Below are 26,344 nucleotides of genomic sequence, written 5' to 3'. Positions count from 1 at the left end.
CTTTCTTTCCCTTTATTTCTTTCTTTACTTCTTTCAGCCTTCTTTTCTTTGGCTTCTCTATTTTTATTTTTCAGCGTTTTTAATTTCATTTTAAGCAAGTAAGTAAAGAAAGTAGTAGAAGTAGTAAGAAAGTAAAGTTAAATTCACGTCCTGTCTGGGGCAACGGAAGGATGATGAGGAAGAGTAGAAAAAAGGAGTGGAGGGTGATGACCTCGTGGTAGATCTATAATGGTCTCCCACACACCTACTACTCGCAGCATTGTACCTGTCAGCTGGATTAGGACTGAGCCTGTCTGGGCGTACCGCCAATTGTGATTGGTTGCCCCGCAAGTCATGCTCGATAATTCTTCCACAAATAAGAAAAAAAAACATCTGCTACCATCAGCTAATGATAGACTGACGGGAACCCAGTCCACTGTGGGCAGAGTCGCAGCAGCTGAGGCTAATCCTGGGATTCCTGAGGAGAGATATTCCAATCCAGCAGACAACCAAAACCACCCATTTTGGGGTTGTCTGCACGTCCACGCGGAAAAGCTGGTGCAAACATTTCCAAGCAGCAAGAGGGCAATCTCAGTGCAGTTTCAGAGCCCATCAGCACACTGTGTGAATGCAGAGTCAGTGTGCACCCTATGCGGCATTAGGTGAGCTGCTAATCTGCCTGTCTTTTGGAAAGGCATCTTCCTGGAGTTAATCCTCAATGTGTAGGAGGGGCAATAATTGTGATATGCCTGCACTGCATTTGTGCACCCTGGGAAGCAGCTTAGCATCAGAAGGGAGACTTAAGATTGATGGGGAAAACCCTTACAGTGCAGGGGAGGCTTGCATATAACATTAAATCTTTCCTCACCTGCGGTCACTGCAGTAGAGCCCCTCAGTATTAAGACTCTGGTTGGACACATCTGTATGCGTCTACGTTAGGGGTGTGACAAGACACCCAGCTCACGAGACGAGACACATGATTGGGTTCTCGAGATCGAGACGAGACTTTATCACTATTTTACAGAAAACTTCAATGAAGAAATAAGACTGGAAAAATAGTCCTTTATTCAAATCGAAAGTCACAAAATGAAAACCGAGCACTGAAACGTTTGGCCATATGCTCAAATGACTGGCTTCTCTCCTGTATAACTAACAGTTACACCGTTACTTATTCCATATGTACGGTGGAGAGAGAGTCTCTCCACTCAGAGAACCAAGGTTACAACATAACCAAGCCTTTTCTGGCAGTAGTTGAGACCAAATATTTTGTACTTGAATTTGTCATTGTACAGTAGACGGAGAGAAATAAAGCTTATTTTTTACTATTGTTTCACATTGATTACGTTCTAAAGCACAAATACATTTCCATCAAACACTCAACAGTTGACTTTTGTGAAGACAGATGCTCTTTTCTACTCTGCATTTCAGTCATTGCAGCACTAAATAAGGAAGTAGGCTACTCTAGTATCGATCTATGACCATTATAAGACGAAGGGAGAACATTTCTCTTTGTTTATTATCATTAAAAATAAAGTTAGGTGTTGCTGCTTCCCAACTCATTTTAACAGAGAAAGAGAGTGGTCTGCGCGAGACAGTGCCACAGTGAACTGCATGCTGCCAATGATGTGCGTCTCAGCCAAGAGAGGGGGAGAAAGAGAGAGGGGAGAAAGAGAGAGAGGGGAGAAAGCGGCAGTCATGGCGGAGGTACTCTTTTCTTCTTGTGTTTCTCATGATTATGAGCTCTATTAATTGCATTTATGATTTTGCTTAGTTCCTTTGCTTGCTTAGGAGACAAGAGCAGAGGCAATTATTTGATTAATGAATTAATTCAATCTACAAAAAAATGTGTATGGAAATCTTTTTTCTTTTTTTTTTTAATCAAACATTTCCGTTCCCATTTAATCAAAACCTCCATTCGTTCTGTGGTTCCAGGTTCTCAAATGTGAGGCTTCCCTGCATTTATTTAAACCGCTGGCAACAAAAGTCAGTCCACCCCTAAGTGAAAATGTCCAAATTGGGCGTGTCAATATTTTGATTGGCCACCATTATTATCCAGCACTGCCTTAACCCTCTTGGGCATGGAGTTCACCAGAGCTTCACAGGCTGCCACTGGAATCCTCTCCCACTCCTCCATGACAACATCACAGAGCTGGTGGAGGTTAGAGACCTTGCGCTCCGCCACCTTCCGTTTGAGGATGCCCCGCAGATGCTCAACAGGTTTCCAGACTAACTTTTTCACTAGGAGCACAGTGGCACCCAACTGAAGACTTTAGGGGCGCAACCCCAAAAATGTGAGGGGTGTACTCACTTTTGTGAGATACCGTAATCAACACCACTGGGTATATCTACTATGAAAATAGAGCTGGGCAATATATCGATATTATATCGATATCGTGATATGAGACTAGATATCGTCTTAGATTTTGGATATCATAATATCGTAATATGTTCTCTTTTCCTGGTTTTAAAGGCTGCATTACAGTAAAGTGATGTCATTTTCTGAACTTACCAGACTGTTGTAACTGTTCTATTATTTGCCTTTACCCACTTAGTCATTATATCCACATTACTGAGGATTATTTATCAAAAATCTCATGGTGTAAATATTTTATGAAAGCACCAATAGTCAACACTACAATATCGCTGCGGTATCGATATCGAGGTATTTGGTCAAAAATATTGTGATATTTGATTTTCTCCATATTGCCCAGCCCTATATGAAAAGTCCTAAAAAGAAAAAAGTCCTAATTAGTCAGGAAGACTAACCGGCAATTTCCACTGGATGCGGAACGTCTCCGGAACGTCGACAGAGTCATTAGGTTTCCATTAAAGTCAATCTGTGTATTTCCACAGACTGCGGAACGTCTGCGTCCCGACTCCGTCCCAGTTCCGTCAGTCCGCAGCCCTCCGCAGCAGATACGCAGAGCTTCTATTTTTGACGGACGACGGAGAGCTCCGCAGCAATTCAGCACACGGCAGATAGTGCGGGACAGGAAGTCGAACACAGAAACAAAATAAATATCCGGTTAATTTTCAAAATAAAATACACCGTGCTCACGGCGGATCATATTTCCCTGAACTACACCTTGAAAACACAGCACAGAGCTGTTTCCCCTCTACTCCTCTGGATGGAAACAAACTGTTGTTGGTTTTGTGGTTCTATTCTACCTGAATTCGCGACTACAGCTGTCAGTTACGGCCGCAGCCGTTCCGCAACAAATCCGGACCCGGTGGGTATTGACGGACGGCGGAGCACGCAGCAGACACGCAGCGGAGCCGGTCCGCAGCTGTTACGCATCCAGTGGAAATCCCCGGTAAAGTAGGAAGAATGCACTCCCCAACATGTTACCAACTTTTATTAATTTTTTATTAAGTTATGATGTTAAAATAATGCAACTCAAAATGTATTTGCAACCATAGCCACACTTGGTCTTTCCCACAGATTGACAATAAGAGGGCAGCCCACCCAGGGAAATTAGGTCTACCAAGGAACTTTCTGTTTTGAATTCATCGTGAGTGCATGAAGTTGCCAAGCAACTTCATGCATCACGGCAAATGAAAAGAAAATAACATGTAGTCAATGTTTACCCTCCCCAACAGGGATGAAGTAAATGACAAACTGTGGGAAACACCAGAATATGAAAATTCATGACATTCCTCATTTATTTCATAATCAATAAGCAATTAGTTGCAGTTGATGCGGTTATTACCTTATCCACGATGTCTGAATTCAGGAATTCAGGGAAACCGATGTCCATTGCCAAGCCTTAAACTCCCAGGAAGAATTCAATCTCCAAAAGCTGAGCTGAACAGTATTTTCCATAAAGTTCCTCTATCCCATACTACAAAAAACGCACCATTAACCTTTCCTAATCAACCGTCAGTCCCAATATTTCCTGGGTCACTGGTCCTGTGTGAAGTGGGTAACGGTGAAATGCAGTAACCACTGATACAGCTACACCCCTCAGTGTGAAAGGGTAAGGGATGAGAGGGAAATGCCAGAAATGTCCTTCATTCTTTGCTGTATGGAAACTACCACAACAGTCAGTTCATCATTTGTGTGTGTATGTGTGTGTGTGTGTGTGTGTGTGTGTGTACGTGTGTGTGTGTGTGTGTGTGTGTGTGTGTGTGTGTGTGTGTGTCTGTGTAATATGTCAACACTCAGCACACACCTCAGAGGCTTGAGACTTGTAAGGGCTTCCGAGAGGTCAAGTGGGCGTTAGACTGGCTCATAGAACACCAAAGCAGTTTACTCAACAACACCACTAGAAGACTGCCCCAGAGAGATGGTGACAAATACCTCAGGGAGGGCTCGAAGTGTGTGTGTATCGGTGTTTAAAAAAAATAAAAAATAAAAAAAGAGAGAATGCACCAGCTGCCTGGACCCAACAGATGGGAAGGGTGGTACGGTCAGTAAGTTAAGGGAGGGGAAAGGTTTTCTACATACCACAAAAGAACACACACACAAAAAAAAAAAAAAAAAAAAAAATCGATTCACAGACATCAGTTACATGTCGATTCATTTTATAATGGCTCTTCCATTTCATGTTTCTATCTCTCCATTGTGACACAATTCCATCTGCCGAGGGATGTATGGGGGGAGTGGGGTTGCCGTAGAGGCTGAGGGAGGGGACAGGAAAAGGGAGTCCATGACTTGGACCCCTGACCTACGTCCTGATCACAGACACTCAACTGATTTCACTCAAGCATGCATGAACATGTTTTATTTTTCCCCCCTCATGATCTAAAAATTGCACCAGAGGCATTCCCCTCCCTACAACAACACTCGACAAACACTCTAAATACAAGATATTCACCATCATCTCCCAGGAAATCTGAAACTGGCCCTAAGGGCGCAGTGAATCGACTGTTCGCTAAGCTTAGCTAAGTTTCTGTGGCTACACCTGTCAAGGTTGCTGTTCTCTCACCACAAATGTGCAGTATACAATGACAACAGCGGCAGATACTAGGCCTGGCTATCGTTTAAAAAATAACAATACCAGTGCCAATGCCAGTACCAATAGACTACCTTTACCAATACCAATAAAGTGATGCAAATACCAATAGAGTACTTCATTTGATACGCTTTTTTTCTACTCCATTTGATACGCGTGATGTGGTCGGAAGCATCTCGGCCGCTAAACTGCCAACTCAGTGAAATACATCACGCTCGACTTCACCACACCACAAATGCTTCGCTCTCATTGAAACAATTACAAAAAGCCGCCCCAGGCTGCTAAAACACACTCCGTCTGATTGGGTCTAAACTCTTTTGCTCTTGGAGAGAGAAAACAATATAAACCGCCATCAAACCTCATGAAATGCTGAGAATCGGTTGTACTGCAGCTCCATGCACAGCGCTTCAACATGCCCGAGAAATCAAAAGCTTGACAGTTGCCTCGATACGGTTGCTCCTCCGTGATTGGACAATCTTTGTCCGGTGGCGAGGTGTTTAGTGAACGGTCAATTACTGCTAACCTGGATGTAATTGACAAGATACCAAGAAATGTGTTACTACTGTCTGCAAATGTGTCTGGAAGTCGGCGCTGGTCACGTTGAGTACATTCATTTTCCAGTCATTACAGATTTTTTCCGACACCCTAGGCAATGTAACATGAGTCACTGTCTTTTGGGGTTCTGCAATACTACTGTGGCTACAATCCTACTAACTAAAAATTAACAGAAGGTGACTGTATCTGAAACGGAGGCTGACACTGAGGATGTTAAGAGAAAACCAATCCATTCTCTCTATATGCTTCCTTCTTTCATGTCTTCCTCTTCCACTCTCTCTCCCGATTACAACTGCTATTATGTGCTTTGTATTTTTATACACAGCTAGAAACACGGGCTTTTTTATTTCCTCCTGTCTGAACGGACATTAGCCTGCTGTCGACCGCCTCTCGGTCCTAACAGAGCAGCTTTGATTGGCTGCTGCACAGGAGGGTGTTGCCCTACTGGGCGTCGATAAAACAAGAGGGGATGATCTGATTGGCTGTTGATATCAGACACAGCTGCACTACTCTAACAATGCACCTACTGTGGGTACAGCTGGCACTGGCTATGCCACTGTATACACACAAACAAGTGGGTAACTAGTTTACAAGTTAAAAAAGAAATGCATAATCTCAGCCTATTGTTTCATGTAGTGATTGAGCAAAATGTACCCATATTTGTAGCTGCCATTTGTGCCAAGTCACTTTCAATCGAGCGTGTCAGCTGCGTGGCGTGTCTGCAAGCGTGTTGGGCGCGTTTCCAGGAAAAATAGAATAGGAAAAGATGTTTATATGTCGTTTAGACACAAATACATATTAATAAATGACAGTCTCTAGGTTTTGATATAAATGCAGATATAAATGTAATTAAAAAAATAAATAGATTTTCTAATATTGCACCTGTCAATACAGAATGAAATATTCTGTAGCCTATTTTGCCGTCAATACTGCAGACGTTGTCTTTGCAGTAATCAAATCAGTATATATATTTATGTTTAACATGGTATTTCATTTTATCAATGGGAATACATGTGTACAGACAAGGCTAGCAGCAGCAGCAGCACTGCGTCAGACACGTTTCTGGTGTATAAAGACAGAAAAATCCACGCAGCTGCCACGCAACTGACACAACAGAAACACCACGTTCACGCCACGCAGGCAGTGTGTAACCGGCCTTATACATCAATATTCAGTATTCACACCCGCATTTTAGTGTCATTGGGGTAGAAAAGCCTGCACTGCATTATGAGACACTAAAACTCTCACCTAGCAGCTCTTTAAAAAGGCAGAGGGAGGCAGGTTTTACTACATATTTTACAGCCTAACACCCCTAAACTTGTGAGTAAAATTCTCCTCGACACCACTGGAAATATTCTCTGGCCAGCCCTCTGCTCCAACACAAGAGAGACAGCGTGGACAACAACGTGCAATTTTTTAGAGACATATTTGTGAAGTTCTTATTTCACGCTGCATTGAAACTCAGGCCCCGTCTATGAAAACGGTGTATCATTATCTAGACACGCAGAGCCAACAGCGTGAGCAATTAAACAGCAGAGCCTGGGTGTTTGTTTCCACTCCACTCCACTCAGACTCCCCATGTCCTCCCCCCATTTTCCTCTTTTTGTCCCCAAATCTGAGTTTTGGCCTTTGAGAGAAAGTGCACCATCTTTCCTTTACCTCCGCCTCTTTCTGTTCTCTCCATCCGTCCAGACCTCTAATAGCAGGGTAGGCTAACCGAGCGAGAAACAGGCCAGGGTTACCCCGGCGACCCAAACACAGCGGTGGGGGGCGGAGAGGGAGGAGGAAGGAGGGAGGAAAGAAAGAGAGTGAGAGAGACAGAGAAAAGCCAACTTGTTAATGGAGCCAAGAGTTCATTGGTCCGGGTCTTTTAATGCCACCTGATGTCATTCTCACAAACCGTGACGAGACAGAGAAAAAGCACTGTTGGCAACACTAAGCTCTACATAAAAAATATTAAAATAAAATCTGATACCACTACAGGAACACAACTAGTGTTTGTAAAAACATCCACACTTCCCTTCTGTCAACAACTGAGATTCAGTGCAACACACAGTGAACAGTTTGACACTCCGTATCGTTGTTTTCAGCTGGTGGCTCCTGCTGCAGTTCACCGCCAACAGCCAACTGCAAGCCTTTTCCTGCTTCAGCTATTCCAATCTGCACGGATACGCCATCTGGAGGCGACTATGAAAAGAAATTTTAGCTTGCAGAATGCCATTGATTCCTTAAGATTTACACATATTCAATGCAATAGCAGTTGACCAAACTCCCTAGTAGACAGAGACAGACAGTGATGGAAATGCACAAGCCCACATCACTCCTTGCAAAGCACTCTTCAGCGCATCTGTCAGGGTCCAGAGGCATTAACATTATTACATAACAGCACTGCCTGCCCCGCCCCCACGCCTTGCTACCCACTCTTTCGTCGTCCAGTCAGACCAGTGGCGGAGGAGGCCAGGCCAACAGATGGGCAGGCCTAATCCACCACTCTTCCCCCCCTCTAAACCAGGAAGCGATAACTGGCAAGTACCAGGAAGCTTAATAAACACACACACTGCCCTGACAGTGTTGCACAGACAGGCCAAACAGTAGCAATAAAGCCAAGTATTGTCTAGATATAATAGCATTCATGTTGTTTTCATCGCCTTTTTCTGCGGGCGCTAGAGCCGTCTCCATCGAGGGCCCTGGGCGCCAGAGCAACCTGCCAACTCATTGTCCTCCTTTATATCTAGGGTTTGGGGTTTGGGGTTTTTGATTTTTTTTTTTTAAGGCCGACACTGCTGATAGTTTTGGACTAAAGCTACAGAAGGTCAATCATTTGTGTGCGTCTCCTTTTCAGACTAGAAAGCCTAGTCCATGAAACACTGAAACATCCCACTGAAGCACAGGGGAGTAATAATCTTAAATATCAAAGTGGCCATATGTCTCCTTAAAATGATCAAGCGGGACTAAGAAATAAAGGGGGGAATGGCAAACTGGGTAAATAAATCATAGTGGAGGAGACAGCAGAAGCAGAGGTGGGTAGTAACGAGTTACATTTACTCCGTTACATTTACTTGAGTAAGTTTTTGAAAAAATTATACTTCTAGGAGTAGTTTTAAATCATTATACTTTTTACTTTTACTTGAGTAGATTTGTGAAGAAGAAACTGTACTCTTACTCCGCTACATTAGGCTACAATGAGCTCGTTACTTTTCTTTTTACCTCTTTGGTATTCTACGCGTCATTGTTTGTATTCCCCCGCGTACACCTCATTTTAATGTTTTATTTTGAAAGAGAGAGAGAGAGAGACTTCCGCCAAAGGCTCTACCACGTACGTGACGGTGTTTCACCAATCAAACGTAGTTGTGCAGTCTTTTCAGCTGGCAACAAAAAATAGGCGACGCTGATGTGTAAATCAACGCTTATCAATATCACTTCCCCATCAGTCAGGACCAAGATCTGACCATAATTACACTTGTCCTTTCCATAAACTGCCATAATTAGCCTATTATTTCAGTTGCAATCCTGCCAGTGGAAGCGATCTTGAGAGCAAATAAAAAATATAAAAAACATAATTCAAACCGCTGTGCGCATTGGCTCAAGAAGCAGAGAAATAGCCGATATGTAATTCCCTCCCATTCAAATTTATATATATTTCATAAATATACCCATCAGGGAATGTTTACGGCGTTGTCGGTCTTTAAATGTTTTAACTTTTATGAGCGCACTCTTCCCCCGTCTCTCTCTCTCTCTCCCTCTCCCCCTCCCTACCGAGCTCCGCCTGATCTTCTATAAGAACGGTGACGCCGTTATCAATCGAGTATTGATTGGTCAGTAGGCGGTGCTTTTACACCGGTTCATCTCTGATCTCCAACCTGCTCCGGACCAGGTTAGGCGTCCAGCATGAGTTACCACGGCGATTGAACCCGGTAACAAGTGATCCACCTTCTTGATAAAGAAAACCCTGGGTTGAACCTGAAGTTACCTCGTTAACCCCAAATCTTGCTTCATAGTCCAGGCCTCTGGCCTCATAATGAAAGCATGTTTACCTTAGTAAAAGTGCCAAACAGTAGCTCCATTACCTTGTTCTAGTTCTGCCTGCAGAGCCTGATAAAAAAAAAAGTAGGTTTGGAAATTTGTGTTACTTGTGCTTATTTATTTTTATGTATTATTATTTTATGGATTTTATTTTTTAAGTACTTGAATTTACCTGGATTATTTTAATTTAAGCTATTTTGTAATTAATTAATTTTTATTTATTTTATTGATTGGATGAACTATAATTTGCCTAAAGATGATTATTTAGTATTTTTGTCCGTCTGATTGAATGCTTATATTAAAAAATAAATCAGACGTTACTCAACAGTTACTCAGTACTTGAGTAGTTTTTTCACCGAGTACTTTTTTACTCTTACTCAAGTAATTATTTGGATGACTACTTTGTACTTTTACTTGAGTCATATTATTCTGAAGTAACAGTACTTTTACTTGAGTACAATTTTTGGCTACTCTACCCACCTCTGAGCAGAAGCAACTGGACATATCAAATCTAAAACTATATAATATAATAATAATGAGCAGAGGGCTGGGAAAAGAAAAATAGAGAAAATAAAAGCTACAGACACAGACACCGTCCATCTCAATTCATCATGGAGAGACTGCCGTCGCTACGGAGACGGGTGCTAGAAACAGCTAGCCAATCACGGGTTGGGAAAGTATGTGATGGCAGGGGGGAGAGGGAGGAGTGGAGCAGAGAAGAGAAGGGATGTCAGGGCGAAACTACGGTGACAATGACCTGTCTTTGTCACCGGGAACACTGAAATATTAATCTGTGTGTGTGTGTGTGTGTGTGTGTGTGTGTGTGTGTGTGTGTGTGTGTGTGTGTGTGTGTGTGTGTTTTTTTTTTTTTTTTTTCCTTTATAATATAAAACACACTCCTCTTCCACCATCACCACACACCCTGACAAAAACACACAGACATGGGGATTTTTGGAAAAACAGCTACAGAAATTTGGGTGTGTTTGGGTTTGTTTGTTTTACCTGCTATCTGACTCGATACATCTCCTTTTGGCTCTTTAGGGAGGGATCCATCTGTAGGAACACATAAGAAATATTAGTCAAAATGTATACAACAGCAACATTAACAATGGAGAGGAGGATGAATAGGAATAAACAACAATCCAATGATGACATGTTGGCTTTTTCAAGAGACATGAAATAGTTTTTATTATTACCGTGCTGTACAATTTATGGATCATTGTGCAAAAAAAGGGGGTATTTTATATCTTAATTACTAGGGCTGCACAATTAATCGCAATTTTATCAAAATCGCAATATGAACTAGTGCGATATCCAAATCGCAGGGGGGGGGTGCAATGTTTGTTAATGGCAAAATATGTGTCAAACCATTCTGAATGAAGTATTGTGGTGCTGCAGAGATGTCCCAGCCAAAAAAATAAATAAATAAATCACACTTCAACCTTTTTTTTTTTTAATATATTTTTCAAGGGAAATAATGATAAAAAAAAAAATTATCATTCTCTCCAATATTGTGAATCATCAAATATTGTGGGATCATCAAAGTCAATATAGTTCATCATGAGGGGGCATGAATGTCTTCACCAAATTTCATCGCAATCCATCAAATAGTTGTTAAAGCATTTCACTCCAAACCAGAGAAAACACAGACTGTCATACAGTGCTGGCATGGCTAAAGTATGTACAGACTGACACAAAATTGCTGCATTGCTTAACAGCAAAAATGGAAGAGGGTGCTGTTTGTCCAGCACAAACGGCACCCTCTTAGGTTTTTGCATTACATAAGGCAAATGGAAAACTCTCCAACATTAACTTGTTCAGTAAAACAAAAACAAAAAACAACAATATCACATCTTCTTAGTCACAGGAGACCCGGAGTTTTATGAAAACAGTCTTAATTATGAGCATACTCAATGCCACTTATGTGAGAAAAATAAGCTTGTCTCAACCACGGAATCCTTTGTTTATAATTATTATACCCACGTACCACCAATCTGACAATTCCCTATGTTCTTAAATAGCATGTTTACACTGGACCAGTGCATGCAGAAGTCATCTTCTCATCACCCATCACCCTATACCTCATGACCGAGGCCCTATAGTTTCTCAGCCGATGCAACAATCGGCCCATTGATCCAGCCTATAGCCTGTTTGTGAGAGAGGCTGCTGCTGTGACTGAGAGAAAGATATGGTCAGTGTCATGTGCTGTCAACATGTACACAGGCTGGACACTCCACTGGCTGACTCAGTGACACATGCTCCCTGTGTTCTGACTCAGGCTTAGTCCTTCCTGTTTAACCTTACAGAGGGCTTCATTAAGGCGGAGAGAAGTTGGTTGTTGACTGAATCTATGATCTGTGCTGTCACATATCTAACAATATGGACAAGGACATATTTATAGTGATTGTAAGAATGTGCTTGATTTGGGGAATGAACTTGACACAAAAACATTTTCTTTCCTCTATATACAAAGTAGACTTCCACGCACTGACCATGGAAGCCGCACAGGCGTCGCGCTGCAAAGGAGAGACAGGTGAAGTGAAGATAACGGTGTGTGTGTAACGGTTACAGTGAACGACATGCTGACGGAGTCTGTTGTTTTTGTGTTTTTAGCTGAACTAGACCAGGGAATATTAGGTCAAAACAGATTGGTGATGCATGTTTGCCCTCATTGTTCTCCGTGAATTGTGTTGGAAGTGTTATACGTTATACAGTAGGTCCGCTGTACTACATTTAAAAAAAGAGCTGTACCAAACTCACACCAAAAGTTAACGTTGGTATGAACCGTACCTTCTGTGTACCATCACACACTGTAAAAAATAAAATAAAATAAAAAATAAAAACACTAACACAGACACCCTCTCGCTCACATGCAAGTACACAGGACAGTGATCCAACTTATGCTACGTTTATGTCATATAGAGATTGGGATAAATCACCCCATTAAAAGACTTCTTGTCTGACTGCAGAGTTGGTTGTATGGGGGTTAAATACTGTGGATTTACAAAATATCCATTACATTTGGGTTTTACTGACTGGAACAATGGACTTAGTAGGAAAAAAGCCCTTGCGTTGGTGGGGGCGTGTTGTTTTAGATACCAGTGAAACAAGTAATGCGATCCAGAAAATCCAGTCAGAGCAACAGATTAAAAGGCTTTTAAGATGCCAAGACACTGCACAATGAGTTATTATACTCAAAGACAGGATTTGACAGCTCTAGAAAGTCATCACAGTGGCAACTACTTTATCTTTTATCGCGAGGTAAACAGTAGAAATACAGTGTTCACGTTACAAAGTATGGGAACACCATGCAGTGCTCATATGAACGCTACATACAAGTAGGACACCTTTACTTAGTTACTCAGTTGTGACATTAATGCGACAGTACGGCTGGTATATACTAGAAACTTAACTTATGTAACAGACCTGGACCCCTGCCCATCAGAGGTAAGAGAAAAGAGTTTCCATTCGAGGACCAATTTTTCCCTGTATGACATTAAATCACCCCTGCGGTTTCATTTTCTCGGCTAAATCATGATTAAATTGTTCTCTGTGTGACAACTGGTTCCCTTCTGTAGTGGCTGTTAGAGTAAACTATCTTACTAGACAGCTATGATTCAGCAATATTTTGGTGGCAGCAATTTCCACTGATTAACATATAGCAGCACAGTACACATAAAACTGTGCAAAATTTGCTGGCAACAAATTCCAATGCCACAGGAGCTCGTGTTCATGAGTTAAGAGTCTCTCACACACATAAACATGGCACAGAGAAAAGAAGCACAAAGATCTCAGTGGAATTTTCTCTAAAGCTGTGTACCTGGGAGAACTTAACAGAGAATGAATGGGATGAAGAAGAAGAAAAAAAAAAAAAAGACAAGAGGGGGGGTGGGGGAGGCAAGAGAAAGACCAAACACCCACATACTTCACATATTTGCAATGCCAAAGATGTCCACTTAAGCCGCAGTGTGCAACAATGTAATACCAGACTACAGTTGTGGTTGCCCGCATCTTATCGCAATCTAAACAATAAGAGTTGTAGCTGAGCCAGAAGTCAAACAAGCATGGCCAAAAAGGTGATAAAACACACTGTATGTGTGCATAAAAAGACAGATACATGTAGCTATGAACGGGGGATTTTACCTCTGAGATGTGACCGTTGAAGCAGTGGGTTAATCCAACAACAAACACACCAGGCCAACTTTGTTGCAGACCATAGTAGGATAAGCCCACCGCTAAAACATCAGCCAAGCTAGATGCGCGCGCACACACACACACACACACACACACACACACACACACACACACACACACACACACACACACACACACACACACACACACACACACACACACACACACACACACACACACACACACACACACACACACACACACACACACACACACACACACACCTCTAACGGTAGTCGAGGAAATGACAAAGCAAAAAAGGCAACGGTCCGCAACGGTCCCCAATCCCATAAAACATCCCAACTCCCATCTTTCAGAAACATGCAAACACTCCGATACAGTGAACTCACCTAGACCTCAGCTCTGTTGAACACTGGCTATACTGTGTCCTGAACTGAGCTACCCTCCGCAGGCAGCTCTCTCTTGTCCCGACACACACTGCTTCTGTCTCTGAGCCCACATTAACACAAGACCACCCTTTCTGTGGGCCCCTGCCTTTCCTTTCTCGGCAGGCACACTCATCGTTTGACTCATGCACAAATAGGAAAGACCCCCTTTCATTTCAACATACCTATTGTCTAGCTCACACCGACTGAAATGGGCCATGAGGCATAAAAAACAATACCTTGCTGTCAAAGCTGTCTGTAACATTTTAAATGTCAAGGGCCATGGACAACACATTTAACAATATTTGACCTAAGGGATCGCCCATCTGAGAGGATTTGGGTTGCCTGGTACAGAGCTGGAGGTGGCGAGATGCCGAGTGAAACTTGTAGGATATATCATGTCAGCTTGTGAAACTTGTGATCCAAATACCCAAGTGGTAAGTAAACACTGAACTTCAGGTGATAATGAAAGAGTTTTGTGTTTTTTGTTATCTTGGTCTCCGTCGTTGGGACACAAATGTTCAATTGCTGTGGCATTTGGGCACTGCCCAGAGATAACCTTTTAGTCAGACAAGGTGATGGGTACTGTGACATCACTTTCGGCTGATTTCTGTAGAAGCAAAACCCGTACTCATTTTCTGCAGCTGGTGCTCCTTTGCTAGTTCAGCCATGATGGTCAGCAGTGCTCTGCCAACTACAGTATGTGTTATTGAAGAGGTAGAGGTACAGGTAGAGAAAGGTAGAAGTCCCTTTCAGAGTCTTACTCTAACATTAAAAAGGAGCAGTCCACAAATGTGGCATCGCACTCCTAGAACATTGTCGGACTCAATGTGTAAAACCTGTGCAGTTCCCCTTTAACCCAATCTAAGGATGGTGATATACTTGCTTGCTTACCAAATTAACCTCAACTTAACCTCACTAGACTTTGACACTGTATTAACAGTATTTATTTATAAACATGTGCAATAACTGTATGCATTATTTTTTTTAAATGTGCAATAACTGTTTTTTATGCTGCTCTCAAACACCTTTTTTTGTGTCATATTTGAATGTTAAACTAACACCGTGTGGCATTTGTATTTATTCATTTAATTTTTTTAAACTTTTGTTTTTGGTCAAAGCAGTATCTATGAGCCAGTGGAACGAAATGTCATTCATATGTGCACTATGTACAGTTGAATGACAATAAAAGCTATCTAAATGTTTGTGTAGACAAGTAGCTGTGATGTGGTCAAGTGGTGTTGGTCACATACATGTACTTGCTAGGGATGCACCAACCTGATATGCTGGATCCTGATCGCCGATACTGATCTTAGTTTAGTGGATTCGGTATGTGCCAGATGTTACCAATCCACATTAAATACAGTTTGTCTGTCAGAGCCATTATAAAAGAGTTGTTTCTGCTGGTTGCATGCATGTCAGTCGTTCTTCATTTTCACCTTAAAACCAGCTCGTTTGGTTCGACACAGACACAGTGCTAGCATCTGTATTCCTGAAGGGATTCATTATTGTGAACTAGCTAGCCAGTTCTTTTATATGCCACAGTTGAAGCATAAAATACATCCGTGCACCCAAGTGTACTTTCACCAGGAAATGCACAGTCGGCTAAATCACAACTATGTCTATGATACATGTATACATCATTCATCTACGATATGATAGCTAGCTAGATTGAATTTACAAAATGTCAAACTGTTTATTTCAATAAACCAGTACTCTTTCGTCCTGATGCTCAAGACTGACATTTTTCTATCCAACCATGTTGTTATTTGCCCCTACCTGGGGTCCCAGGTGTAAAAGGAGTCCATTTAGATACTGGAGCCAAGATGAAAAAGCTTGGCTCTGCCCTAAAGATCAGGGCTAAAGGTCACTGCTTTAAACTGTTGCTCATTTTGCCTCTGGGACCCTCTCAAGGACCTCAGTGGTCCATAGCCTTTACTTGAAGACACAAAGGGCCACTCACTGTGATGTTAACAGTGGATCAATTTCTCTTGGTAACCGGCCCATTAGTAGGAGAGAAAGAGGGTGAAAAGTAGCCAGAGGAAGAGACGGAAAGAGAAAGTGAGCGAGATGGGGAGGGCAACAGCAGTTTTGAATGCACTGGAGACCCAAAGAAAAAAAGGAGTACAATGGTCTTTCAGGACGTGTCCTAGTTTGGTTCACTGTCGCTTTCTACTCTCAAAATAGGAGCACAGACCATTCTGGCAAATCTTTCACACTGATCCTAATCAATTGAGAGCTGATTCATTCCTTCTACCGACCTCTTTCATTAACCAGTAGAAACCCTGTTAACGCAGCTTGGCACACATCTACACTTCTCTCTTCACTATCTTTCCAAGGTCTCGCTCACCCCTCGGTGTTTGAATTTATCTCTTCTACCTGAGCTGAATGAATAGACTCTTATTTCCCTCTTAAGGGGAAATTAAAATCATTCACTCACTCCCAGGCTTATTGTTTATGCTCCTCTTAGAAGAATGCTTATAAAAAAATAAAAAATAGTTATCTGCACACGGGATTTCACGGCCACTTGCGACCTGCGCAGCCCGCCTCCCCTGCTACCTACCTCCTGTCTTCTCCTCCTTCTTCCCTCTATCTTCCTCTTGGCCACCTCAACTTTTTTTTTTTTCCCTCTCTCGTTCCAGCTTGTTTTAAGAAGACAGCAGCGGGGCGGAAATTTTTCCCCAAGCTCACACCAATTAGCTATCACGCCAGAGAAATTACAGAACGAGAACACGACAGATGAGAAGGGAAAAGTGGGACAAGCTCCTTTTTATAAACACACACACACACACACACACACACACACACACACACACACAACACCAAACACCCCACACACACACACACACACACACACACACACACACACACACACACACACACACACACACACACACACACACACACAGGCGAAAAGTTTGCATGCGTTTGTGTGTGTGAACTGTATGTGTGGGTTTCAGTTTCTGTTCCTGTGAGGGGATTTAAATAAGCCAAAAATTGCCATTTACACATCCGACAAACAGCCTAATGCTTCAATTCCCTGGTAAATTGACTAACAGATGTTTGACGTTATTATATTATATTTTTAGATAACTCTTACCCAACAGCGCAAAATACTATGAAAAATCTAACTGCCTACTTTGAATACCTTGCTCTGTTTGCCCTCGTACAAGTAGTATTCTGATTGACAGCTATGTTACTACACAAGCAAACGTTTCAGTTTTTGATTTATTTTTGTAGGTGCATTGGAGTTACACCGCAGGTAAAAACTTTGTTTTTTAATGCATCTAAAAGCAGCGTATGATCCACCCTAATAGCCCACATCAAGAGCTTAGAAATGGATCTCCCCCATTAGCTCTTATCAGCTGGCCTTTGGTCTTATCTAGTCCGTATGAGGGAGGCAACCTCTGTGTGTGTGTGTGTGTGTGTGTGTGTGTGTGTGTGTGTGTGTGTGTGTGTGTGTGTGTGTGTGTGTGTGTGTGTGTGAGAGAGTGGTAAAGCCTCACTAATAGCACAGGCCATCGCCGACCTGGTTTACAAAGGCTTGTTAGTGAAGACATAGCATAGGGGAGACAGATGGTACCATGGTGACAGACTGCGAAGCCAGCCTTGTTTGGTGGACATGGCAGGACAAAGCAGGATACAAACATGCACCTGTAGTAGGGGTGGGAATCACCAGAGGGCCCCGCGATACGATATTATCACAATACTTATGTCACAAAACAATATTATTGTTGGGTTGTTATATTACTATTTATTACCTCTTTTTAACTTCAATTTAATTTATGTCCCCAAAGGAAAACTTTGTCGACATTTATTTCATCTGGGGCGGCCTCTAGCTCACCCATGTAGGCTGAGTCCTTTGCAGCGGCCCGGGTTCGAATCAGACCTGTGTCCCTCCGCTGCGTGTTATGCCCTCTCTTTCTCTCCCCCTTTCCTGTCTATCTACTGTCACTATCGAATAATGGGAAAAGACCCACCAAAAAACAAAATAAAAAAAAAAAAACATTTATTTTATCTAAGAAGATTAAAAAACACTCAACTGCACCATCTAGTGAGTGCGTGCGTGTGTGCGTAATCCCGGAGAAGAAACACCAGCTCAGATTAGGGCAGCGTGTGTAATCCAATGAACTCTCTACCTTTAACATGCCTAATGTTGTTAGAGCTGACAACATCACACACACACACACACACACACACACACACGGGACGTGTTGGGCTGAAACATAGCTCTGCTCTCAAACACATCCCATAAAAGTGAGCAGATGTTTTGTTAAAACAGTTGTTGGCCATTCTGCTTTCCCCACACACTCCATATCTGATTGCTCACCAGAATGCTAATAACATACTGACGTTCTGGTATCAAAACGGTGTATACTCATCTCTGCAGTACACAAATGCTACACATACTATTATTATTTATGTCACTTTTCAAGTGACTCCCCAAAACTTGCCCTTCATCATTGGAAAGTTGTTCGAGGCCGCTCTTCACATTGCCACGTACGGCACATCGAGCGACAGAGAGACAAAACGAGTTTACAAGCATCTGACTATCGGGGAAGTGAATGTGAATGTTATTTCCTCTGAAATTCAATCAATGGTTTTTGTTTTGGTTTAGGGTTGTATTACCGCGGTACGCCTTACGAGTTCACGCTGACATCATACACTGCTGTGGGCTACCTACAACTCCAGCGTCTGACATTCATTTTACTTCATGGCTTTTGATGGCTTCGCTCACCGTGTTCTGATTGAAAAAATCCAGGGTTTAGTCTAGCCAAACATCTGTGGGCCGGGTTTTCCGACCACTTCTGCCGTGGACCCCGATCTCTGAGGTCAAAAAAAAAAAGAAAATTCACTCTCTGTCTGTTACCATGGCAGTCCTCCATTTGCATCAATAACTGTAGAGACAGCTGGTCGATTCTCCCTTCATTGTGACTGACTCCTTCCTGGTCTGCATTTGTATGCGTGTTGTATGCGCTTTTTAAGACCTCAAAAGATTTCCTCATGTAATCTCCATCTGACTGATTCAATCATGAGAAATGTAGACTCTCGGCTCACCTCATGGCATTAACAAAACATTAAAAAAATTAAAGTAAAACTAAGCAGGCAAGCCCAGACTTTGCACACAGGAATACATCAGCGTAACGCCAAAGTAAACCTGACCCGGATGACCAGTCCTTACTAGCCTGTGATATAATACACAGATCCGCAACAAAAGGCCTTGAGCAAGATGATGTATTGTGCAAGCTTGGCATCAGGTTTACCACAGAAATTGCTTTAACTAAGATTTTTTCCAGGGAAAGTCAACCGAACACGGACATGACCTTTCTGTGCAACACATGGCTTAACATTTAAAAAGGGAACTATAATCAATATTTTACAACTTACATTAAAAGGAGACCTATTATGCTTTTCCTTATTTCTGTTAAATATATAAGGTTACAATTTTGGATGTTTTCTTAGGAGTAAGTAGGTACCAGCAACAGTAAAGAGTAGCTTGTAGCACGTCTGTGCTGTGACTGCTTTGGCTGAGTTAGTCTAGTCTGAAAGCGGGACAGGTTCCAAAAATTACACTAAGCGCTACGAGTGGGCAGTTTCTGTCATTTTGAATCAAGCATGTCATAGGCCTTGTGCACTAATCCTGATCTGCCATGTCATTCTTGTCACTGAACCAAGAGACTGGCAACTGGACATGTTTGAATGCTAATGATTTATTTAAAAAAAAAAAAAAAACTTTGATCACACTGTCGTGGCCTATAATAGATGAAAATTCAAGTAGCGGCTTGCTCGGCTAGCTGTAATCTGCCTTTAAAATTTAATGTGCCTGCACCTGTTATTAGGGATGAGAACGACTATGTATTTACACAGCTACTCATGGGAAAATGAGAGCAATTTAAATTATTTTCTCTTCACTTACCAATTTTTCTACCATTTTCTCTGCAGAAATATAAGTTCTTATTACGGATATGATGGTTTAAGCCACAAATGGTTTTCAAAGTACCTGCACTGCTCGACTTGTAACCATCTGTTCAGTGTTGTATTTATGCTTCATTCTAAGGGATGAATGCCTTTCTAACTGAAACATCACATTTTTAATGCCACAATAAAAGGGAACAGTTCGAGTAGAATATCTTTGTTTCATCTTAATCTCCACACCCTTTGTAAAAAGCTTTTTACCCAGCCATCCATTTGCTTTTGATTGCAGCTGCCTGGCTGAAAAAAAGGCTAAAATCTCTCTTTCCCTCCAGCTGGCTTCCATTTAGTATATTCACTCCTCTCTTTTGCACAATAGCACAGTTACTTAGAGGTGTGTGAGGTACCTGATATTCTGCAGCTGAGCATGTGTGTATGAATAAAAATTGCACTCGCTATGTGTGTGAATGTGGTACAGTGTGACCTTAACAATACAAAGACAGTGAGAAGACGAAATGGAGGAGACAGAGCCTGAGCTTCATAAAATTTGTCTTTCCAATCCACAGATTTCTGTTCTCGCCTTTTTTCGGCTAAATCCTGCTCATATAGCTCAATAGCTTGTTATATAAATAATTATGATTTAACTGATGGTGGAAACTCTGCATTGATGTAAGGACACTGACAAAGAAACTGTATTTACCGGTAATGTAGATTTCTCAAAGTCATGGCCAATACCTGATCGCCTAATAATGTCAGTATCTGTACCAATACCGATTTGGCATATCAGATCAGTACATCCTTACCTAGGCTATCTATCCCTTTAACATCTCTGGGCATATTAGAAAACTGTGACCTATGTTGCATATAAATAAGCAGAACTGCTTAATGGCTATATTAAATTATTATGTGTTTTTTGAATTAATTTGATAAAGTAATTTGATTTGGGGGAGGGGGGGGCACTCCACTGATTTTACACAGTTCAGTTGTAATTAGGAGTACTATTCAGCCTGTTGTCTTCTGCGAATCTGAAGGGAGCGCTCTAAAGTCAGATAAAAATAACCCTGAGGATGCCATCAGGTGCTATCAAGTTGCACTGTGGGAAATGTAGGATCCAGTGTCTTGGGGGGTGTGGCTCATACTAGGGGCTAAAAAGTCAGGATATCTCAGTCTCTGCTCATTTAAAAAAAAAAATAAATAAAAATCAGTCTCTCACAAGCCCCCCCAACTTTAACAAAAAACATGTTTTGATACTAGTTGGCTGTTTCTCTATGATTGCAGATTCTAAACAACCTGTCAAGCAAGCAATCAAGTAAAAAAAAAAAATAGCCAAACAAAGCGACAACAAACCTAGCCTTCAATCATTCATTTGCATTGATCTGTGATGCACCAATCCTCTGTTCACTTCCATCCCATAAATACGGGATGATGAAAGAAATCTGCTTTGTATAGCATTAGGCTTTAGCTTCTGCTCTGTGTCTGACTTGGCAGCTTTAAGCCTTGAGGAAACCTTTACTGAGGGAGCTCAATCAGTCTCCATCTCCTGGATCAATATCCATTAGAGTGTGTGTGTGTGTGTGTGTGTGTGTGTGTGTGTGTGTGTGTGTGTGTGTGTGTGTGTGTGTGTGTGTGTGTGTGTGTGTGTGTGTGTGTGTGTGTGTGTGTGTATGGGCCTGAGTCATAAATGTGAGCTCTGGATCAGATTTCTCTCTCTCTCCTCCTTGTCTGTTCCACTCTCTTTCTTGCACAAACACACGTACACACCAATGCTCATTCAAACATACAAACCAACCTCATGAACCGCGTGTTGCCGCCTCTGAACATTCATTCATGAAGGCCAGCAGTGTTTCTTTTTTTTTTTTCCACCGTGAACAATACCCTACACTACCAACAAGTAATAACCGTATGAATTCAACGCTAAATCCTCTTAGTCACCAGTGTAGCCAAATACATGTTTAGCGTGGAAAAACTTGATGATTGACAACATGCCACAACAAAACTCCCCGTTTCGGAGCTCTGAGGCTTAGGTATTAATTCCAGTCTGGAAGGCAGGGGAGAGAGACACGGGGCGAAGCTCATTTTTTTTTATTAGTTGTCATTTTGCATTAGGACGGTGAGGCCCAACACGACGCAACAAGAATGAGGGAGGGAGGGAGGAAAACATGAAACAGACATTGGCGAATGAACACTCAGACAGCAGGCAGTCGAACAGAGAATAGGGAAGAAAGCAAAAAGGGAGGACATGGGTAAGACAAAGAGACCGAATGACGAAGGATGGAAAAAGAGATGAGGATGGAGCTGGGGATGGAAATGCATAGCCTGTGGCAAGACACTCAAACCTGTGCATGTCAAAACAAGATTCCCAGATCTATAAGGAGGGAGTTCATGAGAAAAACAAAGAGCAGGGGAGACCGAACGCGACACTCAAACCTTTCCAGTAGCTTATTGTACAAGGCCATTGGTAGACTATCTATACTCAGGCCTGTAGTGGTTACACTACTGGTTTCACTACTGAGATGACTCTGAACAAGAGCTTCACCAAGTACAAATGTATTCAGTGCCAGAGGAGGTTCAGAGAAACATTAAAGAACTAGAGATTGTGTACAATATGAAGCAGACTCAGAAATGTGCAGCAAAGTGTTACTAAAAGGCATTACAGTAGCTACACATTGTTTGGAGACAGAGGATAATGGACATGGTTTGTACGTTGAAGCACAAATCAAATAAGTGTTGTGGTGGCCAAATCCAATCTTATGTTTACAGTAAATATCTGTTCAGTTATCATTATCTCCTACTGTAGGTGGTCTTGTCAATTACTGTCCTATTGCAATCAGTGACATAAGCACACTTATTAATGGTGCCAGGCTCTCTCGGGAGAGTACAACAACACTGAAGCAGCATCTAACAACAAGCACAAATCAGCAGTACCTACCACCTTAAAAAAAAAAACTTGGGTTAGTCTTTCTTTTTAACATTAAGACCAGCAGTTTGTGACTGCAGCGCAATCAGTAACACATACCTCGTAATCAGTGTTAAGTGTAGCTTTAGAGGTTTGTTCAACAAGTTTGGTTGTTTGTGGGGAAAAAAACATTTTCTCCTAAAGGATCTTCATATAAAATGGTAATTAGACTAAGAAAGCAGCTTATGATCGCATTGTCCATACATGATGAATCATAATAATAGTTAAGTGCCAGTGCGCCATGTTAAGCTTTAAGTAGACAAAAATGTGGCTCCCAATAAGATACACCAGGTTTCAGTAACTGTCAAGTTTAAGATAAAAATCTCGGTTAACATCAGAGATAGGTGAGGTTGGGTAAAGGCTTGTTGCGCTTAGAGTGCTTGAATGTAAGCAGGACTTCATTCTCTGCCCATTACTGTGGCGATTAAGAGAATGGTTTAAGTACAAACGGGCCGGAAATTTAACTGATGCTTATTTAATAATCATTGACAAAATATTCTTGTGATTTTTACGCCGGCGGCAGATAGTGGCATGAAATGTTCATATGTAATCCTTCAAGAGTGTTTCTGTCAAAAACAGACAGATTTGTTTACATTTTATGTACAATTTCTCTTCTATTAATTTTGAAGTAGCAGCCTCGCTCACCACTGCTAGAAAAAAAGGAAGGTCAACGAAAACTAATAATCTGTCATTGCTTCTCTCAAACACAAAACAGAAAAAGTGAATATATGATTTAAGTGCTTGATTGGTAAATAAAGAGCTATTTATAAACCACAACCAAAAACTACAGCAGATGGCCTTGTGATAATAAGAAAAGGAGGCATATCCAAATATTTTAATTATGCAACAAATTAGCAACAGATCTGATTGATAATGAGGCAGAATGGCTGCAGCGGTCAACAAAACATACAAAGTGTGGTTACAACTGAGTTACAGAGTGCCTTTAGCCTCTCTCTCCCTAAAAGGAAGCCATCAGATCAGCTCAATGTTGATACCAAACTTCTCTCTGTGGCTTATCATTTCACTAGACACATAACCAAAGGAGCCAGAAGCTGGGTGTCCATACTCTGCATTCTCCTCCTTGTTTACACCCCTCCAACTGTAGGCCTACTTCAAAATATCACTTCTATCACAAAAGCCCTACATATGACATGACAGTGCAATAGAACAGCCAGCGATTTGACTTGTGGACAGTACACACAGTGCATTACTATTCTCTGCTTTTCATTTCTCACATGCCACAGTTTACACACACATGCACATTTCACCAGGGGAAATTAACTTGCAACTACACTACACATATATTACACAAGCAGATACGGGTTCATGGACAAAGTTGTTTTAAAATACACATAAACGGTAAGCTACCAAAGCGAGTGGAGTTAGATGATGACACTGACATACATCAGACACTGGATCCATCACTGCTTGTAGATACTGAAGCTAGCTGGAGGGTTATCTGGCATATGCAATGGCAGTCCATAAGCTCAAGGACAGGCATTCTCCCATGGATCATCATTTCATTCAACTGTATCCCAGGAAACTCAAATTACAAATATAGTATTAATCTTTGTACCGAATGTATTATTATGGGCATGGAAATTAATAGAAAATAAGACATTCTTACACATGGTTTCACTATGCAAAGTCTGCTGGGTAGAATAAAACGTAACCATATATTTCTCTGACCCCTTTCCTCTCTGCCAGGATCCCTGGAATTCACAGTTTATGAGCCATTGTTGCAGCCTATGAAATCACTGTAGGCCCGTGTTAGGACTTCCAGTCACAGTCCTTGCTGATTAATTAGCCTACTTAGCTAATGTTAGCAATCTGTGGACAGCATACTAATGTCTAAAAGCAACAGTTCATGTGTAAATCAGTGTCACTGGCATTCTAGTGAGTTAACCACCAACAGATCGCGTTATTGATAATAGCCAGCCTTTTGGCCTTGATAGCAATGTTGCACAGCTAGCTTATCCTGCACAGTGCACACCCAGGCTATACGTGCCACGCCATGTATTGTTTACATAGCTTCCCCAGTTGTGCTATTTTATGACAGCACAGAAAACAACAAACAATGAGTTAACGGAATAGGAAATTAAAAAAAGACACACCCTTTATATGTTTGTACTTAATACATCAATTAGCGGTTTGGAAACACGCGAGCTTTGTCAACTCACTGGCATCGCAAGCTAGCAATGCTAAACTAGCTAGCATTTGTTAGCTAACCAAGCAGACAGGATTCACCCAATCCGATTCAGGAATCACTAGCATATAGGCTAACATTGGAAGCTAATGTTAAAACTAGTTATTAACACATTAGTCCATTATCGGACAGCCCTGACCTGCTTCTGTTCTTATTTCCGCAAAGTATAAAGTCTCGCCACAGGATTTCTACAAAAATATCATCCATATGCCATTTTAACTGTGTATTAATCTCAATAACAAAAAGTCGCTTTGATCCAGTTATGTCGGGCTTGAGATGGATGAAGAACATAGCTAACGTTACCTTTGCGGTCCCTGTTTTTCTTTATTTTAACATTTAACAGTCAATGTTACTGGGTCAAACTTACATGCCACATCCTCATTTTGACAGCAGGCAGTGGTGTAAGCGAGTGCCTTAGTGGAAAGGAAAACGTATAATAATGTATTTTTAAGAAAAGTACACGGAAAGCTAGCCCAGCACTGACAAATCTAGGAGAGTTGTCCGAAGATGGAACTCGGACAATTAGCGATCTGGCTAACATTGCCTGGGTACACAGTGTGGATGGGCTCTCTGATTCTCTAGTTAGAGAAATCTATCCAAGAAACACATTTTCTGAGATTTGCACGACTGTGTTGCTCATTGCTATTTGTTGTACACTTCGTTTATAACAACAGTTATAACATTAATCGGCTAAAGCCTTTACTATACTTCACTTTATGAGCCCCTGAAAACAGTCAACACGGACGGGAACAATGTCCCTCACGGAGCTGGACCAAGAGGAGCAGCTCTCAGTGGAGCTCAGTCTGACCTATCCTACTCAATTTTGGGCTTACCGGTTTTGAAGAACGCCGCTATGTCGCTAGCGTCCTTCGTCGTCTCCTCCGCTCCTTCCCCGGAGCTCATGGCTGCCACAACCCGAACCTGGAGCTCAGTATCTCCCAAGTATATCCCCCCAAAAAACGACAAAAGATGGCACAAAAATCACTTCTGTCCCGACAAAAGCGCCATTAAAGACACACGGACGGTTACGGTGACTTGTAGACGCTGCAGACCTCCATCTTGGGGTAACGTAATTGGAAACGATCAGCCGGGGGCACCGGGTTCCTCCTCGGAGTGGAGCCGAGGGGAGAGTAGCTGTAGCGCGGAGGAGGGGGGCGGGAGGGGCCGGGTCGCTGCT

The 26,344-nt window shown here is 41.9% G+C and overlaps 1 protein-coding gene across 9 annotated transcripts in view; it reads right to left on the bottom strand.

Moving 5' to 3' along the window:
- trioa (trio Rho guanine nucleotide exchange factor a) overlaps nt 1–26,306 on the bottom strand; it is an 81,882-nt gene extending 55,576 nt beyond the window's left edge. For 3 of the 9 annotated variants that reach the window (XM_039820053.1, XM_039820062.1, XM_039820055.1), the window contains exons 1-2: nt 26,001–26,305; nt 10,515–10,565 (exon numbers count right to left, since the gene is read on the bottom strand). In XM_039820053.1, the coding sequence (XP_039675987.1) occupies nt 10,515–10,565; nt 26,001–26,070 (121 nt within the window). In that variant the 5' untranslated portion in view covers nt 26,071–26,305. Of the gene's footprint in view, nt 1–265; nt 351–3,689; nt 3,863–10,514; nt 10,566–14,056; nt 14,149–26,000 lie in introns of those variants that run through there. The other 6 variants (XM_039820061.1, XM_039820054.1, XM_039820052.1 and 3 more) reach the window with 6 other exon arrangements.
- Nucleotides 26,307–26,344: the final 38 nt, after the last annotated feature.

The sequence above is a fragment of the Perca fluviatilis genome, chromosome 13, assembly GCF_010015445.1.
Source record: "Perca fluviatilis chromosome 13, GENO_Pfluv_1.0, whole genome shotgun sequence".
Taxonomy (NCBI): Eukaryota; Metazoa; Chordata; class Actinopteri; order Perciformes; family Percidae; genus Perca; species Perca fluviatilis.
The sequence above is the reverse complement of the archived record's forward strand: the minus strand, read 5'-3'. Positions and strand labels throughout refer to the sequence as shown.